Here is a 19,595-nt window from a genome sequence, read left to right on the forward strand (position 1 = left end):
TACGTCATGTAAGGACGCACGGGGAAAAAACCCGATTCTTAAAAGCCGGAAGTCAATTTTTGCCATCGAACAAAGATGGCGTTTGCGCGAGAAGAAAATTGTCTGAGCCCATACAGAAAGCTTTTACTCGATTTGTCCTCAGAACTCTCAACCAGTGATTTGGAGAAGTTAAAATACGCCTCTATAGACCTTATCCCGCGCGGAACAATAGAAAACGTTACCAGTGGATTGAAGTTCTTCGATGTTCTCGAGCAAGACGGTCGAATCACTCCTCAAAATTTATCTCTTTTGGAGAACATGTTGACAGCGATTGGAAGGATGGATCTAGCATGGAAAATTCAGCATTTTCCAGCGTCCCAGTTCGTGAATGATGACTCAAACAGGATAGCCGCCGGAGGTATGTAGAACCGCATCGAGGTCAGTTAGAGTATAAACGAACAAACAGTATCTTCATTATATGGCGGATTTTCCGGTTTTCATCAAAATGCGACTTTCTGACAACTAAATAACGGCATAGGTTCCTGGTCGGTGTGATTTACTTCACTATCCACTTATAATTTTCCACACCATGCGATCGAAACGATACTTTCCAAATCGATCACTAAATCTGCTTGTAAATTTTGTAAATGAAAAAATTTGGAAAAACTTCCGTACAACCCTCAACATTATTATTATGCACGTACCACTGTTGTGGTATTAAAGGTTGTTACTAGAATGGATACTCCGAAACAAAGTTGGACACCGGGAGCCAATGTAATAAACTTTTACACTTGTAGCACATAATCTGGACCCTTTGAATACGCGCTGATGCAGAAATCGATACCAAGAAACATTTTTAGAAGGGTAAACTTAACAATCATTATTGTACTCGTTTAGATTTCTTCATTATATTGAGTTTCTTTCTGTGAACGCTTATCCAACCAACATCCCAGCTTGTAAACTACAGATGTAAAAGTTTTAGTAAATCGACCCCAGGTTGGATTTTTTATGATTTTTACGCAACGGAAACACTACATCAAACGGTAAAAGATCAGTTAAAAAACCAACAGTTAGTGTACGCCTTGAATCAGGGTCATCAATTGCTTCATATCGCCTTTAATATCCACATCCACTAGACCAAAGAGGGCTAACTGACGTAAATGGTAATATTAACTTATTCCAGAGTTAAAAGTGGTAACAAATTATAGCTAACCGTTTTCGAACTGTTTAATACTTAGGCCAAAATAGTGTAGGTCAGTGCTAAACCTCAAAACCGGATGTCCTCTGCCCAAATGAAGCCCTTCTTGTATTCTCTCAGTTCTCTACCCTAAGAAATGCTCTACTGTTCTCGTCTACGTCAGGGCTATCAGGATTAAGAAATTATGCTATATTGTGTAAACACCATAAGGTGTCAATCCTTTAGTGTTCTCCCTTGTTTTCAGCACAACAGTTAACAGAGCTTTTCAAGCCGGAAGAGCAATCTGGTGAATCGAAGCTATGTTTATTTCTTTCTCGAATTGCAAAGCCACTTCATCACTGATGTTGTCATATCCTAAAACGGAAAAGACCTCCATCAGTTTACTAATTTTGCACCTCTGACATTAGATGTCAAATCAAATGGAGCAGAATTTTGATTTACAAGTGTTTTATTTTGTGTTTCAATCGACTTGCTTCAAAGCCAAAGAAAAATAGCCAAAATCAACTTCCGGGGTATCCTCGTTTTGCTTACATGGAGTGTCATTAAACATTCACCGGTCCGCTTTAAAATTGCAACGAAAAAAATTCACGTTTTCGTTCAGTTCGTATTCGTTTTTCTTTCACATTTTAAGGGGTTTTATTGCCAAAGCTTTTCTCAACACGTTATCCGAAAATACGTTTTTTAAAACGTATTTTCAATAAACACTTTTGACCTGAATGGAAAGCATCAGAAGCATTTCATGACGAAGACTGCCTTTTCCATCACCACACGTGTGTTTTTGTCAATGAGCTACTGTAGTTCAGCAACAAAAGTTTCTTCAAGCCGATACTTTCTGTGGGGAAGTCCAACTAACTGATTTGTCGTTGCTTTCTGTCGCTTCATCGTGAACTGAACGTGAACAACAGACACGTGCTTGTGAAGACGGAAATGACATCTGCTGCGATGGAATTGTGACAGAAAGCCCGCCAAAAAAAATCGCGGGTCTTGCTTCACAGTTCGAAAGGAATAGATCGCACTTACAAAACATACATGTGTAGCTGTGCGGCTTATTTTTTAACCTGATTATTTATTTCTTTTACAAGGCGGGGTCAGATGCCGCGGATTACATTGGTGAAACAGATATATATTATTCTTTCTTTTACCTGCTGAATTTCAAGAATTTCAAGTGATGTTTAGGCGGTAACAAGTGGTGCATCAGGCAGTAAATTTTACCAGTTACCGCCAGGCCCCAGTTGTTCAAAGGCCGGATAACTTTATCCAGTGGATAAGTCGCTATCCGACAGTTTCGATCTGTGCAAAGATTTCAGTATTTCATCTTGTACAACCGAAAATGTGCACTCTAACCACTGCTTAGTTTGGGAGTGAACGAAAACCTTGGAAAACATTTAACGTGAAGTATATTTTAGACGCTGAAGAGTGCCTTATCCAGCGGATAACGTTATCCGGCCTTTGAACAACTGGGGCCAGAAAAGGAGAACACTGCCCTTGTTTTGGAGTCAGAGATTAAATTTAGGAAAAACCGTTACACGACCCTCTTCCACAGACTGAGCGTGAATAGAGTTTGACTGGTCAGAGAATGTTTACGCCGAAATAATATGTGTTAGGCTGTACGAAAATCTTGCCTCAAAAGGAAAGGCAGAGTTTACTGAGTAAACGTATAAGGTGAAGGATATTTGTCGTCTGAAGTTTACGATTTCGCTGAAGGGAGTTGTTGAGGCCTCAAATGTAATAAATGTCCCTAAATGTAATAAAGGTCCTAAGTGTAATAACTTTCGGCCTTAAATGTAATAAAGGTCCTAGGTGTAATAACTTTTGGCCCTAAATGTAATAAAGGTCTCGAATGTAACATATGTTCTGCTCCACATGAAATCACAGTGATAAATATGTGAGATTTAACTGCATTTATTATACAAAAGCAAGAAGGCCAAAATGTGTCAAGGGGATCCCGATTACATTTTACCTTAAATACTCAGAACCCACTGAAATAAAAGCCTTACATCAAGTGTCACATATGCCATTTTAATCTGCAGGTCCTATTCTACAGGGGCCAACAGCAACACTAGTTAGGCAGTAACATTTTTATTTTTAATTAAGATGTTTCACCTTGTAATCTCTTTGAGTACACAACGAATGGATGCGAAAAATGTCACACGGGAACCCGAGTGTAAACTGTACTGCGCTTGCATCTGCTTTAACGTTTGAACAGTGGCGAAACTGTAAAAAAAACCGCCTTCAATGGCCTGTTAGCTTGAGGTGAAGTGTGCTTTATGTATGTCTTCAATTGTTTCTGTCGAGTCTTTCTGTTTGTGGCTAAAATTTTTAAATCAAAAAAGTGTTTATGACTTCATTTCTCTAGTTTTCTTCAAAGCAGGGTTTGTAAGATCATAGAAAAATCGCTTGTGGAATTTGAGAATGTAATTTTATAGGCCTGGAAAATCGTGCAATTAGGCGGATCAAGAGAAGTCATTAAAAGTAATATCCCTGCTACAAAATCAAAGTTAGAGATTTTCCATGTAAGCTTCAGGACTATTTTTGATGAATGAGTCTCAGAGTAGTCTGCGAAAATGAGCTTCCAAACACTACAATATAATCCAACTTAAACATCTGACTGTTTAAACACAAACACTATTTGCAAAGGCTTCAAATTAACGCAAATTTTTCGAAAATTCGCGTCAACTTTCCATTATTTGAGCACGATGAAGCAAGGTCGTTTTAAGTTGTATGCTGTTACCATAAAACATTGACAAAATAATTCAAGTGAAAATTAGCAAAGGAAGGGGAATTTTGGCCATTTGCCTGACTGATGACGCCATCACTATTCAATCATTAAAGACATGAGGTCAAACCGTGGTAGGACTCAGTCAATGACCTTTATGACATTTAGGGCCAAAAGTTATTACACTTAGGACTTTATTACATTTAGGGCCGAAAGTTATTACACTTAGGACCTTTATTACATTTAGGGACATTTATTACATTTGAGGCCTCAACAGTTTTCAGGTCACAATATAAATACCTTTCTGATCTTGCAAAAACAATATTCCCGTCAATCAATAGAATCTATATGTAAAATCAACGCGTATGAATTGTTTGTCGATTTACGAAAAATTTGGCCGCAGTTTATTTCCTCAGCTGATCTTTGGCTTGTAAACTAGAAAATCAGGAAAAAATTGATGAACACAAATACGTGAGACTTCCTTCAGCAACGTCTTGTGGTCATTGAACGAAAACGACATGCTCTTTATTATTGTAAAGTAATATCGTGTGGCCAGACGGTTTCGAGACCCACTCACGGTATTTGGTCAATTATGCATGACATTCATGGGCAAATATCAGCTGCATTCAACGAGAACATTTAAGCAAAATGATGATTAAAATGTTGTCTTTTGTGTTCCCACATCGTTTCGTACCCTTTTGGAAAAATATTTCTGATCAGGTTCTGATGCTTGTAGCTGAAAATTTAAGTTGCTTAAAGTTAAGAAACGAAATCAGTTTATTCTCCGAGTTTCGAACTAGCTACTGTTAGTTTCACGTAAATGATAGGAATTAGTTTATTCCAGTGCTACCAAATTTTTAGCTGAAATTTTGTCCAAGGAAACCGCAGATTTTTCTTTCAGGCTTAGTCCGAATTTGCCACAGAAATGACCCGTTGGACGTCCCTTAAATATCACTTGTAAAATGCTCTTGTACATCAGGAAATAACAGAAAAAGTTTCTAACTACAGTAAACTACAACTCCCTGGCACTCATTTAATATTAATACAAAAACATATCCACTCATATTGGAAATCCTTCGTTCAAAATCCTCGATTACAACACGCTTTCGCCATAAGACGTTTTCTCTCAGTTGCTTCGATTCAACGTAAACAATTAAGAGCTTTTACTCTTTGTTGTCGAATTGATTCGAGAAAATGAAGGGAATAGAGTGCATCATTGAAAACGACGCAATAATTTCTTTGTCAATACAGTCAAACCTCGTTATTACGGACACCGTTGGGACCAGAGAAAGTCGGTCCGTATTACAGGAAATTGTATGGAGCGGGACCAAGAAAACTGTCCGTAATAACGAGTGTCCGTATTAAGCGGGTGGCCGTAAATCGGGGTTTACACTCTAATTTGGATCAGTAGTGAATGTGTACCGTGTCAATGTGCCCAGTAATCCACCATCTCCATAGTCGTGACAACCCTAATATAATAACTGGGCTGCGTAGAGACTACCATCTCCACGACGGTACTGAATAAAGAAACACCTTTAAAATACGGCCAACCGACCGTTTGCGTCGCTATTTTATACTTGCTTGTAAACCATATGCTGATCTTACATGTATATAAGCGTTTACAATTTATTTAGCTCCACACCTCGTTTAAAATAACACGGGGTTGCATAACCGAAATGGTGTGAGGTCTTGATGATATAAGAAAAGGATTTCTTCAGTTGCGTTTCAAAATTTTTGCTTCCAGTAATCGATTAGTAATTTGCAATCTTGCGTTCTAATACTGTATACACTCACATGCAAAATAGTTTTTCTTTCATTTTTCAATTTTTCAAACGGCTTGCCACCAGTTTAATATTTCGAATAACGGAGTCAGGCTTCTTTTGTCATTTCAGTGTCACTTTCAAACTGAAAATTAATATCAAGCATTTTTTCGCAACTTAAAGAATATTTTCCATGCTCCTTTCTGAAAATGATTATTATTTTCGTTCTTTAGGAATGATAACTTGCAGAAATATCCAGAAAAAATTTCAATTCATATGCCTCATTGTAAGGTATTTGAAATAAAGATTAATTTTAAGGGAATAATAACTCAGTTTGCTAAAGTTCCAAATTAATGAAGGACATAAATGCAAATTAATGCAAATTAATGAATACAAGCATGGAAGGTGTTACGTTGTTTCAAGCTAAAAATTGGGGGGTTCACACTAGAGCTTGTAAGTATAATCTAAGTGCACTTGAAACCTACTTTGAGTGTGAAGGGGTAAAACCTACCAACTTGAACTTTACTTAGTGACCATGGAAACGTTCGTAGTTCAAAGAAGCCGAAGTACGCCGCCAAGTATGGCCAACACCACACTTGAGAACGTACTTGACCAATAGGAAAAGGGAAACCAACTGAAAGCCACGTGCTGCGGTGCCAGGACAAATAAACATTTTGCCGTGAACTAAAATTAATAAAAAAAAAAATCAAAATGGATGGCTGCAGGTACGTCTCGCAGTTTGAGGACTCCATGGAACAGTCTTTTTTGTAAGTAAACACAAAAAAAGAAGGAAAAGCCGATACAAATAGTTAAACGTACGATCTTATTTGAATTTCATCTTTACAGACAGTCTGAACCATCGATTTTCAGTTCAGAAGATGTTGCCTGTTCTTTCGTTTTGTCGCCAAGTACTCGTAAACAATGAAGTACCCATGCTTTTCCTGTAATGTTAAAACTCTCTGAGTCAAAATTAAAGACAAAATAAAGAGTAAACAACATAAAACGTTTTTCCGTTGCAAAGGCTCCATGATTTTCCGGCGAGCAATCGCATTTCTGATTTTACCGCGAACGATGATTGACAATTTGTGCTTCAAGTGTATACTTTGTCACCAGGTGTGAAGCCAAGTTTCCTAAAGTGCGACTTGAGATTTTCAAGTGGACTTGAATCAAGTGCCTACTTGAAACTAACTTAGCTTGTAGTGTGAAGCCAACAAATATTGAAGGAAAAAAAAAATCGATTTTGGCATTTCACAAACCCAATAAGGATGAGAAAAAATACTATTATATTTCTGATATGCAGATCACTTAACCCAAACTGGCCTAAACGATGCATTCAAAGAGAGTTGCTGTTTAAATTTGTAACAAAAAAAAAAACAACAACAACGACAACAAAAGATTAGTGGCCTTTAAAGAAAATAGTGCAAGGTAAATTGATGCAAGTAGTTAATTGAATAATGTAATACAGAAAACGATCAGTTCGGACGCTTTAGCTGAAAATTTAAGTCACACAACTTTTTAGGAAATGGAATCTTATTTCCCGAATTTACAAGCTGTTGTTGGCTGTACGAAAATGCTAGCTTGCATTACTTCGCATTTTTAAGAAGATATTTGCTTCCCCGAAAACGAAAGGGATTATTTTTCAGAAACCTTTAGGCTATCTTTTGAAAAAAGCCAAATCGCTCAGGTGATAAAGGCCTTCCTTCAATGAAATGAACCTTTGGGTGTCCCTGACATGCAAATGATCAAAATTACCGGTGTCACAGAATTAGACACGCTACACTTTATTTATTTTAAGGTTACGGAAATTAGTGTTTAAAGAAATAATGCAAGGTAAATTGACGTAAGTAATTAAAACAATTTCCTTTAATTTGATTAACAAAGCATTAATTTTCTATGATAGTGCATGCAAGATTTTTTGCACCCTGTTTAAAGATTTCAATGTCATACCTAAGGTGATACAAATGGTGCAGTCTCAGATGGAGGTGGCAGACAGTACGGGAACAATAATTCTGCAGGAAATGAATCTAAAGCTCCAAGAGAGAGAGATAGAAATCCATCAATTGAAGGTAAATTTCCTTCAATTTGATTAATAAAGCATTAATATTCTGTGATAGTGTGCATGCAAGATGTTTTGCACCTTGTTTAAAGATTTCAATGTCATACTTAAGGTGATACAAATGATGCAGTCCCAGATGGAGGTGGCAGATACGGGGACGACAGTAATTCTGCAGGAAATGAATCTGAAGCTCCAAGAAAGAGAGGTGGAAATCCATCAATTGAAGGTAAAGGAAATCGATATAACTAAGATGAAAGCATTTAGAAATCATGATGTAATTCCCCCGTCATGTGACATCGTCATCACCCATTGCCATTGTCACCGTTGTTTAGTACTGGATGTACTATTCATCCTCCAACTTTCATTGCCATTAGCTTCAATACTCTCGGAGTTATAGGGGGATGGGGTTAAGGGGGGGGGGGGGGATTCCGGGCATGGGCAGGAGGGAGACAGTGGGTTGCAACCGCCTCACTTTTTGTACTTTCCGATCCCTCTTCCTACCTCCTTTCCAGTGGGTCAAGATATACAAGTGATACAATGTTGTGATGTTTCCCGATTTCTCCCATTTTCGGAAAGCCTTGCAGTTTTCTCCCATGCTCTTACCCCCGCCACCCACAGTCCCAGTTATTAGTTCAACATTGAAATGGAAGACTGAACCGTAAGAATGTAACATAAACTGCCGGAAGATAAAAGATTCCTTCCTCGTGTGTCTCACAGACATGCTAACATGTTCACGTAATTTCCATTGACTTTCTAATGATTTCTTTTTTTTTACTTTACAATCCAAAAGATAAAGTAGACGGAGGAGGCAAGGTAGAATTTGATGATGTAGTACCTGATGGAATTGGTGATGAATTGGACAGAGATTATAAAACAGTAGCAGCAATGGATCAGCCTCTGGGTAAGTTGTGTGTGTCAGTCTGGATGTGCCCGGGTTTTGTAGCACGATGAAAGTTTTGCAGATCGCGTTAGATTTTCACCAGTCTGGTCCTACCCCACATGGGATGATAGGAAATATGTGTCCAGGGAAAGGGGTGGGGTGGGATCGAGACGTCATATGGTTTGTAACTTACACAATCATTATTCAATCAGGGTGTAAATGAGTATTAAGACTAGTCAACAATCTAGGAACAGTTGTTGCGCAAAGAAAAATCTTTTTTAGTATACAAATCGTTCTACTATAAAGATTGATTGAATTATTGTTTAATCAAACCTATCTGAAATGGAAGGGGGATGTGATTATGCGTACAGTACTCCGTCTGTGGACGTTTACAACTTCTTCAATATTTCAGCAAGTGCTACTAAACTTTGCGACGTTGTGAGAAATCTATCTGGAGACAATTTGGTGTGATAGGTCAATGATGATTGAATGTCATTTTATAATGGCAAACAAGTTGGACAGTCAGGTTTTTCAGAAATTGGAATATTCCTAGTTGGGAGAAAATATATTCCGCATTGGGCTCCCTCGCTTCGCGACACCGCCCAATACAGAATATATTTTCTCCCAACCCGTCATTATAAAGCCGTAATGTCGCCTCAAAATCGAATTTAGTTTTTTATTGCGATACAAACATTTGTTGGAGAGAGTAAACGGATAAACTACAAATCGTGCGCTGATTGAAAGACAAATTCTTACTTCAGTCAAACTGTAGCCATAGTAATATCCGAACGCGAAATTTTTTCTCATGGCGGGTTATTTTAATTTTTTTGCTTAAATTTCTACGTCAAAACAAAGAAAATGCAAAAATTTACAGTCCATAAACTGATAAAGTACCTACTATTGATGAAATAGACGAGCTAGTAGGTGTAAACATTTCACCAGCAAATTTTATTGAAAATTTGTTACCGCCGCAAGATAAAGAACAACATGAAAACAGTGATGAGAAACCTCTGAAGCAAGAGTAAAAAAAGCAAACATGCTAGTACCCAAAAACGAGTAAAAGGGCGTTGTAATCCTAGCTTTAGATGCCTTGTAGATTTAAAGATTTGAAATAAATCAAGCGGCGAAGAACACTATAAAAATTACCGAGTCTGCCGTTCGGCGCTTGCGCTGGCTCCGACAAGAAGAACCATAAAAGACAACGCAGCAGAGCTCAGTCTTGAAGCACTTTTTTCTAGAGATAAGAAAAAAGGCTTGAGAAGGTATTTTCTGGAGAGGCACGAAGATGAAAATTTCTATGGTAACTTACTAAACTTTGAGCAAAGCGAAATCATCTTAAAGCGTCTGAACAGGGGAGCAGTTTAAAACAAAAAAACAGGTCGTTTTGCTTTGAAAATACCATAATTTATTGGAATTCGAGCTCATTGTTATTTACCGTGGCCGTTTTCACACTCAAGAAAAAGTTTTTTTAAGTAAATTTCTCTTCATCGAATTTACAATCACTATTTTCCGCTTACCTTCAAGAAAAAAGTTGTATCCGCTGTATGTGGTACATGTTCACCACAAAACAAATATTCCTAGTGTTCCTTGAACAGTGTCAGAAGTTTTGTAAACTCAAATGAAAAGAAATAAACAACACAATCCAACGTCGCATGTTCATTCACAGAAGTAAAATTTTTATCTGTACGCGCTGATCCCATTTAAGCGCCGTGCTGCCATGCTTACATGACAGTTTTTGAGCAATCAGAAACCGTCATTTCGAAACGACATTATCGCAAAATAACGCCGCCTCAGCGCAATAAAAAGATCCCCCAGGATCGCGATAAAATGTATTAATGCATGACTTAGGGTGATGCTCTGTCGATCAATATCTGTCCATAACTGTTACGCAGGGGGCAAACCAAGTCTATCCATTCCCCAGATATCAAAATAATTAATGTGTGACGTAGGCAGGCTTTGAGGCATAACAAAGCCATCACGTTTAACGTTAACTGAGAAGGGTGAAGGAAGTTTCGTTCTATTTCACAGGAGTAAGTCAAGTATCACATGCAGAAGGAGTATTTCGCAGTTGTGGTGCTGAAAATCAATTATTGCTCCGGAGTGCTCCTTACACAAGTACCTTGATTGCCAGCGGTGGTGGTAAAGAAGCTACAGTTGCATCAAGATCTACACAGAAATCACCTGCTGGAAATAATGGTAGGCCTAATGTTTATTCCAAATAGAAGTACTGGACACATTCAAAGACTTTTTGCGAGCCCTTTCACGTGTCCAATATAGCTTATTACACCCCATGAGTCTCTGTAACTTGAGTTGCTATTGTGCCCTTTCCCAGCACAAATGCCTCTTCATTTTTTATCCTAATTCCCCTCTCAAATACGGTTTTACCAATGTGTTATTTTTTTTGTGGCTGAAAGAAAAATACTAAGTCTTTTCCATTTTCATCAAGGAGCAATACTTGACAAAAAAAGCTTTTTTTTTCGAAAGATCTCAATTAATGTATTTACAGCAAACAATCGACACAGCTAATTGAGGTATTATTACCAAGAGACCCTTGACTAGTCAATGTGTTAACATCTTGTTTTTAGACTACACGGTCTTTCATAACACAACCAGCTGGCCATAGTGGATTTTCCCCGGCTGCGGACATGGCAATTTACAACTGACAACTGCTCTATGCTTTAGATTTGTATTGTATTAGATTACGCCTCCGAATTAAAAGGGGTATCAGATTTCGAACGATCCTGAAAACTTCACAGAATAGTTTGGAGTAACCTGTGATTAGGTGATATCTCATCCGGACAAAGAATGCAGTATGTATGCACCTTGCAGTGTGTGTGGGACATCAATGAGGCTTATGTCTTGCGTTTTTCTTTGTACTCTAGAAAGCTCCTCCATTAGCGGTAGGGGACCTGCTCACGCCCCTGCTTCCGGCGCTGCCGTGGCAGCATGTTCACAAGTACAAGCCGGGCAACATTCCCGACTTCAACCAGATTCGTCTGACAACCCAGCACCTGTGCGATATGTGAACTATCTGGCTTACGAAGGCTACTCTGTGGAAATCATTGGTGGCAAACACTTCAAGACACCTGATGGGGAATTTGTGGAAATAAAGAGCGGCACACAGTATAAAATACATGTCAAAAACTCCCGCGCTTATGGTAAGGATACAGCTAGTTGTGCACACCTTAAATAGTCCTTGAAAATGGTTTACAGGTATTACTAATATAATATAATTGACATTAATTCATTGCAACTACTCGTAAAAGTGTTTGTTCACGCTGGCTTTTTTTTATTTAAGAACGAAGCGTATTTTTCACGCTGACGCCTGAGTTCAAAGACAGTTCTAGTCGCTAAAGAACGCTATTGTAGGTAACTTAGTTTACATTTTGTGTCCCGCAAGGTTGTAATTTGGATATTTCCATTGATGGATATGACGTTGGAGGTTGGGTTGTAAATGGAGGACAGGAATTAACAATAGAAAGACCAGCTTACGAAGCCAAGCTATTCACGTTTTACCGCGTGAAAGCCGCTCCTAAAGAAGCAGGTATTGAGTCGGGCCGTTCAGAAAATGGCGTCGTAAAGTGCGTGTTTACACCAGAAGCCTTTTTGGATATTCCAGTGATCATTTCTGGTTTACCTGAGCCACTGAAAGTGAATATTGCTCCAACTGCTACTGTTGGTGATTTGAAACGTGAAGTGCAGAGCCAGCGGAATACTTCTGAAGACCCAGATCAGATTCTTGTTTTCAATGGCAGAGTGCAATCAAATCCTACTCGTCTGAGGTCAGATTTAGTTATAATGCTCTAAATAATGCATTTCAATTAATATTTTACTGAGAAAGTGTACTTTTAGTTCGCCCATTGTGCTTGACCCCAAGATTAATTTTAAACAAAGTGAAACTTATGCTTCAAAAACACAATTCATTTCCAGCTGCAGTAGTGACCATTGAATTGATTTACTCCGATTTGCCTAGTATTTTGAGGACTAGATCACATTCTACGGGGCAAAACTGTGACATAAAAACTGAGCCTGACTTATGTTTTGAGTAAATTCTAAAAGCTTGACAGCGCTATAAATCCAAAAGGCAAGACATCTGTGACAAGATATCTTGTTGAAACGTAGCTTCCAACAGAATTTTTAAAAGTACAGCAACACTCCAGTTATCTCGAGAAAAATTGTGTTCAGGTAGGTAGAGTTTAAGACAACTAGTATTACATAACTGTGAACAGAAACCACGAGAAACAAGGACTTTTTTTTTCTTTTTCGTCAGGCATGTCCTTAACTCACCCGGAAATCTCAGGTTAATTGATACTGAACTGGAGATTACAGTCGAGGTGTCCACCAATGAAATCTTTCCTGTTAAGATTAGACCAGGCAAAGCGAAAGTCATCGACTTGATGGCACAAATAGAGAGGAAGCTGGAAGTCCCCATCAAAGACCAAAAGCTGTATCATGGAAAATCCAGATTGTCTAACGCACCACAGAGAAACCTTCCTGAAGAGCTCATTTGCAGTTTGGAGCCGACTGTAGTTGTCATTGTCCCTGAGTACATTCTCATAACTGTAGAAGATTCAGGAAGTAGCAATTCAAGCATCGTGAAGATTGACAGAGAAAAGAGCTTAACAGGTTTAATGGAAGAAATACCATCATGTAAAAACATGCAGGAAAATGAACGGGCCATGTTCTATGTCAACGGAAAGGAACTCTGCCCTTCCAAGGTCAAAGGAACCCTAACAAGTCTTGGTATTTCTTCTGGATCAAAGGTGGAGTTGAAAGTGACCATCTCTTTCATTGAGATCACCGTTGCTTGTTTGCCGGGTGTCTTGTCAAGACGGGAAGTCTGGTTCCGATGTGAACCCCAAGAGACATTCAAGGATTTGTTAAACAAGGTAGAGGCACGACACAACACAGGAAAGCTAAAAGGAGCTACATTTGCATTGGACCAGAGGGTATTTGATCCAGAGGAAGACACTTGTCCGCTGCAAGGTATATCTTTCATTTCAAACGTATAGCAGAACCTAGACAACTTTATTTGATTTTTTTCTCAACTATAATTCCAATTCTTTGATGTTTGGAAATATGAGTCAAATGTTTCCTATCTTACACATGTAATTCACAGAGGACCTTGAATGCTTCATTCTCAATCATGTTTAAAAATATCAATTTGATTCAGTACCAATTTATTGGGAAAGTAGATGGAAACATTTCAGTTTATGCCGTCAATTTGTCAACGTTAGTAGTATTTATGGAACAGCGACACTGCTAAGGAAAGGTTCGAGTCAGTTTTGCATGCATTCCCAATGGGCCGATGACAGTGAACAGCAAAAAGATTTGGAAAAAGTCCGAGTTTTGATCGATGTCGCAAAAGGGCATGTCGTCATATAATAGGTACCGCAAAAGTGTTGCGCAAAGCATGCTGTACACTGAAATACATTCTCTGTCATGTCAAACCGACCCAAACTCATTTCTGTTTTCTTAGATTATGGCATAGAGCATCGCTCCACTCTTACGCTGAAGGTGGCAGAACCACAATCAAATCACGACTCTTTAATCTCGCAGGAAGCCGGAGCTTCACAGCGCGAGCACCGGAAAATGTAAGTGCTATAATATATTCATTTACGAAATTAATATTAATATAATGTAATTATGTGCTAAGTGGAGGAAATAAATATAATACTAAAAAACACTAAGTGCTATGGACCCCATTAACTTTAGATTGGTTTTACCGGGCAAAAGATGCCTCAAGCGTACAGTCACTAAGAGAATAGAGATTTACCCGTCTCACAGCAATGTTTTTTCCCGCTTTCCCATATGGTAAATTAGTCTTCTTTGATCTGTTTTGACGATGTGACGTAAATGTTGTAGGAAGAAATTTTATCCTTTGAATCCCGTGCTATAATTATTATATTCTGAGAAAAGATGTTACTTAAATGGGGAATGGGGAATGGGGAACGAGAATATGAGAATAGAAAACGAGAGGTCATTAGAAGTGAATGAAATTTGGAAAATGTAGAAGTCATTGTGATTATCTACGCGGATTTTGTGTCTGCAAAGTAACTGTTGACATGCATGCCAATAAAGATAACCGTCGCTCAACCGACTGAGATGCGAGACCAAACCGGAGTAAGTCGTGGGTTGCGCAATGTGAATGGGAAGGGTACTGACCATTGCATACCTGAAAAACGAAACAATAAGTCGAACGAGAAGACTTAGTTGATACTGTGGGGTTCGATTTGGAGGTGCCAAATTCTCCCACCTGGAGAATATATCAGGACTCCGCCTCGGTTTACAAAAACGAAAAATAATGTGGCCAGATCCTAGCAAACTTGACCGAACAACCTTAGTCAATAACCGATACTTTCTAAAGGTAATAGACGAACATGACGTTTAAGATCGTGTCGCATGTGGTGAAGGATCCAGAACGTCGTCTGAAGGTAAAGAGGAGGGAGGGAGGGAGGAGCGAGTAAGACTAGAGAGTACGAGGAATTAAAAAAAAATCATAAACGAAAAAGTCAGCCCTCCGCGTCTTATTTGCTAATTGTCACGAAAGGAGCCCCAGGACGTTTCCTTAGATCCGCTACTGCACCCTCCAATATATGAATTGAGGATTGGATCAAATGGGTTGATTTAATGTGGATTGAATGAATTGTGTTTGCTTTGATATCCATAGACAGAACAGAAAAACTTAGTAACTAACTCTACCTTTTTTTTTGTTAACGCAGAGAGAAAAAGATGATTGACACCACTCTTGAATGTGAGAAAGGTAGAAGTAAATGTCCCTTCAATTCAATGAACAATTCAATTCCCGTAATTAGAATCTCTGTCAATTTATGGAACTTCGTCTTACGACCACCTCGTTTTACGAACACGTCTTTAGGCTAAGCAATTGAAGCTCAGTAATTTTTTTCCTTTCGATAAACATCTTTAACTCGACTACTCTGTAGTCGAATGTAGTTGAATGTGAAACAGTTATTTTCCTTGTACATTTTGACCGTTAGAACTTGACTCAGTTTTTAGACTATTAACCATTGAAAGGATTGTTAATGGTAACACGTTTCTTCTTTTTCTGTCACGTTCATCACAAAACAAAACAAAAAACTGAAAAGGAGAAAGAAATCCTATTGATTTTGCCTACCTCAGCTTTTTTGGAATAATAGTAACCGAAAACTTTTGTGCTATGGCAGAAAAAACATCATTTCTAGGAAGAACACTGAGCAAGTTATTTGGTCGTAAGAAAGCAGCTGGTAAGTACACTCTTGCGAAGTTTTAATCACCGGCCGTTTTTACCCAAACCAGAAACTGAGGAGTCTGGTGCAGGTGAAGGTTTATGGGATAGTTTGGGTACTGCGGACGGATCATTTTACGATGTTTTCGTGGGATCGCATATCTGTATTTAAATGGAAGGTTTCTTACACAGATGTCTGCAAAAAAAGATACTCATTCATTGGCGTGATGTCTATCCGTCTCAGGGGGGGCTAGCAGCGAGGCCTGGAACCGAGTTTGTATGATCGCCCCAGTTAAGAAATTTGGCCGAGCGAGACTAAGTACCGATTTTTTGATAAACAAACATGGCGGCGATTTTATGTGAAGGCGCGTCTGTGCGGATTCGCAAATAATTTGGCTATTCGACGTCCAAACATCACAGGAAAGTTTCGTTCTCCCTTTTACCTGAAGTTCTGTCATCAAGAGGGATCACGGATGCAAATTCTGCGGCGAAAAACGAAAATACTGTAACCAACGACTAGCTGACCCACATAGTTCACAGGGCTAGACCAGTGAGACTTCTTCCATTCCACTTTATCGTTACCTTCCCTATAGATTTTTTCATTTAAGTACACTGTAGAATCTCCTCCCTTTACAGCAACTACCCACTGGGAGTCAACAAACTGTGGATGCTCTGGTGATCTAATTCTCTGTTTTGCTTAATTTAAAATGTTACTGTCATGCCCATACTCTCAACAACAGATTTTTCTTCTCTAATCTCTTCTAAATGGTGAGCAGTTGAGAGGTGATGTTAGCAGCATTTTGCTCTTCAACTTTGCCAAGTGAGCCACAAATATTGACTTTTGAATTCATTATGTATGCTTGGTAATAAATCTCATCATTTGAAAGAGGTGAAGTTATTTTGTCTGTCATACCTCTGGGGTGAGAACTAGAACATAAAAGAGGCAGGGCACAGCAATACTCCAGCCAGTCATTACACTGTGCAAGTGTGTGAAAACGTGCATTAATTGCATAATTTACAATATGCTAATTACACTTGACTATGTTACACAATATGTACCAATTAAACAGTATTGCAATATGTTACAGTTCTGATGTATATTGTCATGTTTTGATGACATAATTATACTGCAGAGTAATGTGGTCAGCTGGGTTAATCCTCGAGTTGCTAGAAACACTTCAGTAATCAAGGGGTGATAATTTACTTTTAGATTGTCTTCTTTGAAATGGCTGTTCAATACATAGAGAAACCATGGTTGATTTACCATCCCGGGATCTATTTGGTACCGTATCTCCCTTGCAGTTGGGTTTTAGGGTGTATTCCCAGTAGCCCCATTTTGGCATCCACCAATGGGGGAAAACCACCATACCGATACAGGTGTTCATGGACATCTGTATTGTAAAGGGTGACAGGTAATACAATAATATTTACATGTACCTTCCAAGGTTTCTGCACATGCATGTGGTTTCTGCAAGATCTCAGTGTACCAGTACATTGTTCACCCGGCGCTACTGAACTCAACTTCCCAATTTTTTGCACGAGAGAATAAGGACCTGAATGTCTTTTCACGTAAGTTAATATAATCTTCCCATACAGACAAGAGACAAACACCCTTGCAACCGCTCATACAAACCTGGTAGCTCTATTCACAGTAATGTTGAGCAATCTTCTTCTGAGATTTTTATCAGCTATCCTTTCCAGTTGCAAAATTTTCTTATCTAAAAATTTCTTAAGGACTCAAGCCGTTTTCCTTGTGTATGCATTTAAACAATTTGTGCATTAAAATTAAACTTACAGGAATAACTGTCGTCACGCAACCTTTAAACAGAGGGAGAATTCCGTAAAATAAACATGCTGTTTCATTCGTAACGACGCTTTCAACAGTTGATACGCATAAAATGTGGGACAAATACTTTTAATAAGCTTACATTAAAGTTCCAAGCCGATCTTGAGAAATAAGCTTACAATCTGGGCTTTCGCGATGACAGTCGTGAAACACTGCGTGGCTTCTAGTTTCTTCAGAACTGAACAACAATCGAAATTGAACTCTACTATTTTGTCGACGTACAATATCTTCCTGAGACGACGAAAACCATAATCGTTCGCTACACTACTAATCATATTCTTCACCACATACACTCGCTGAAAACATGTCGCTCGCAATTTCATTGCTGACGACTCTACTAACCTAAAACAAAGCTGGCACCTCATTCCAGCGGTCTTGATTAATCGCAGTGTTCAAACTTCGCACTACCGCAAATTATCATGCTAACAGTAAAGTAACAATGACTTAATACGAATGCGTTTTCCTCCATCGAGTCGCCACAGACAAAATAGCATGAATCCTTCGCATTTCGCGCATGCTCGTTACGGTTTTCGATTGATTGACAGATTTCTTTACTGGGGCGATCATCACTTTCCGAAAAGCGGCAAGATCAAAGGCAGCTGCCAGCCCCCCCTGATCCGTCTACTAAAACGATCCTTTAATCCTCCACTCTTGTCAGTCTCTTCAAAGTTTCTGAAGTGGGGAATTATACTCATGGACATCATTAATTGAGCAATCAAGTCAATAACCAGAACAGTCCCAGCTGGCGTGGATTTAGCTAATTCCCGACTGTCCCAATTGTTACCGATGTAAAAAGCATCTTATTACGTTTAGCGATGTTTTGCTTTCCCTTTGTTGTTTCATATTAATTGAAGTGTGTAGCCTGTTTGATAGGCTTCAAAAGAGAGGGAAGGGAGGTGTGGATGAACGTCAAGTGTGACGCATCTCGCACTGCACGCTCCCGAAATACCCCACCCATCACCCCCCAAACCCCTCTCCCCATACTACCTTGGTTCTTTGCGATGTAGTAAAATGGGGAAAAAGGAAAAATATAAAGAGATAATAATAATAATAATAATAATAATAATAATAATATTATTATTATTATTATTATTATTATTATTATTATTATTATTATTATTATTATTAATATTTTTATTTTTAATATTTAACAACCGGCAACCAAAGCTTGTAGACTGTACATCAGTGGTTGGCTAAATTGTTGAAAGTCTTTTAAAGGCATTCAATCCGGCAGATCATTTCTTTTTTTGTAATCCGTTCATCATTTTTGTAATTACAAAATTTGCTTACATCGCAGATGTTATTTAATCTTATATATCTACTTCTATTGCATGTTTGACGAATGCAGACTCTAATGAAGAACGTAAGTAATGGATCTCTTATAATTAATACTGTCATCAAAAACGTTTTTCCCAACAATTTTTGATGTGCTGAAATATTCACATCCAACAGTATGAATAGTTTTAAAAGTTCATTTCTCGTTTTTCTTCCAATTATTTTTTCAGAAAAAATCTGGTTAATTCAATAATTAATAATGTAAATTCCTTTCATCCTTACTGGTACGGCAACGAAACATAGATCACTTATTTTGAGTTTTCTGACTACTCTTTTTTGACAGCGCGAAGAACGAAACAAAAAAGTGCTATTTGCTTTTTTTCCAATCGTTTCGATATGCTCCTAACGGGTGGTCATGTCCTTAACATTTTATAAGCTATGAGTCAGGGTATCTTCTATTAAATTTTTCCACGATTTCAGCTTCACAAGAAAACGGTTTACTCAAAAAGGGAAAAAGAAAAAACGGTGAGTTTTCTTTAGACATCTTTCTTGAAGGGGCAAAACTTCAAGGTGCCGGCTATATCCACAAAAATTACATTTCATTACGTAAAAGGCTTCAGTTTGCTTATGTTTTGCCTAGATTAGATCAGGGCAAGATTT

At 38.4% G+C, this 19,595-nt stretch overlaps 1 protein-coding gene across 1 annotated transcript in view; it reads left to right on the forward strand.

Moving 5' to 3' along the window:
• The first annotated feature begins 25 nt into the window (after positions 1-25).
• Positions 26-19,595, forward strand: part of LOC146460848 (uncharacterized) — a 30,128-nt gene continuing 10,558 nt past the window's right edge. The window contains exons 1-13 of the mRNA XM_085087637.1: positions 26-397; positions 7,606-7,719; positions 7,822-7,935; positions 8,500-8,610; positions 10,618-10,785; positions 11,472-11,747; positions 11,990-12,371; positions 12,860-13,575; positions 14,069-14,183; positions 15,312-15,352; positions 15,774-15,833; positions 19,009-19,023; positions 19,416-19,460. Coding sequence (XP_084943763.1) covers positions 76-397; positions 7,606-7,719; positions 7,822-7,935; positions 8,500-8,610; positions 10,618-10,785; positions 11,472-11,747; positions 11,990-12,371; positions 12,860-13,575; positions 14,069-14,183; positions 15,312-15,352; positions 15,774-15,833; positions 19,009-19,023; positions 19,416-19,460 — 2,479 coding nt within the window. The 5' untranslated portion in view covers positions 26-75. The remainder of the gene's footprint in view (positions 398-7,605; positions 7,720-7,821; positions 7,936-8,499; positions 8,611-10,617; positions 10,786-11,471; positions 11,748-11,989; positions 12,372-12,859; positions 13,576-14,068; positions 14,184-15,311; positions 15,353-15,773; positions 15,834-19,008; positions 19,024-19,415; positions 19,461-19,595) is intronic.

The sequence above is a fragment of the Pavona decussata genome, unplaced genomic scaffold (genome assembly GCF_977016875.1).
Source record: "Pavona decussata unplaced genomic scaffold, jaPavDecu1.1 SCAFFOLD_207, whole genome shotgun sequence".
Lineage (NCBI taxonomy): Eukaryota > Metazoa > Cnidaria > Anthozoa > Scleractinia > Agariciidae > Pavona > Pavona decussata.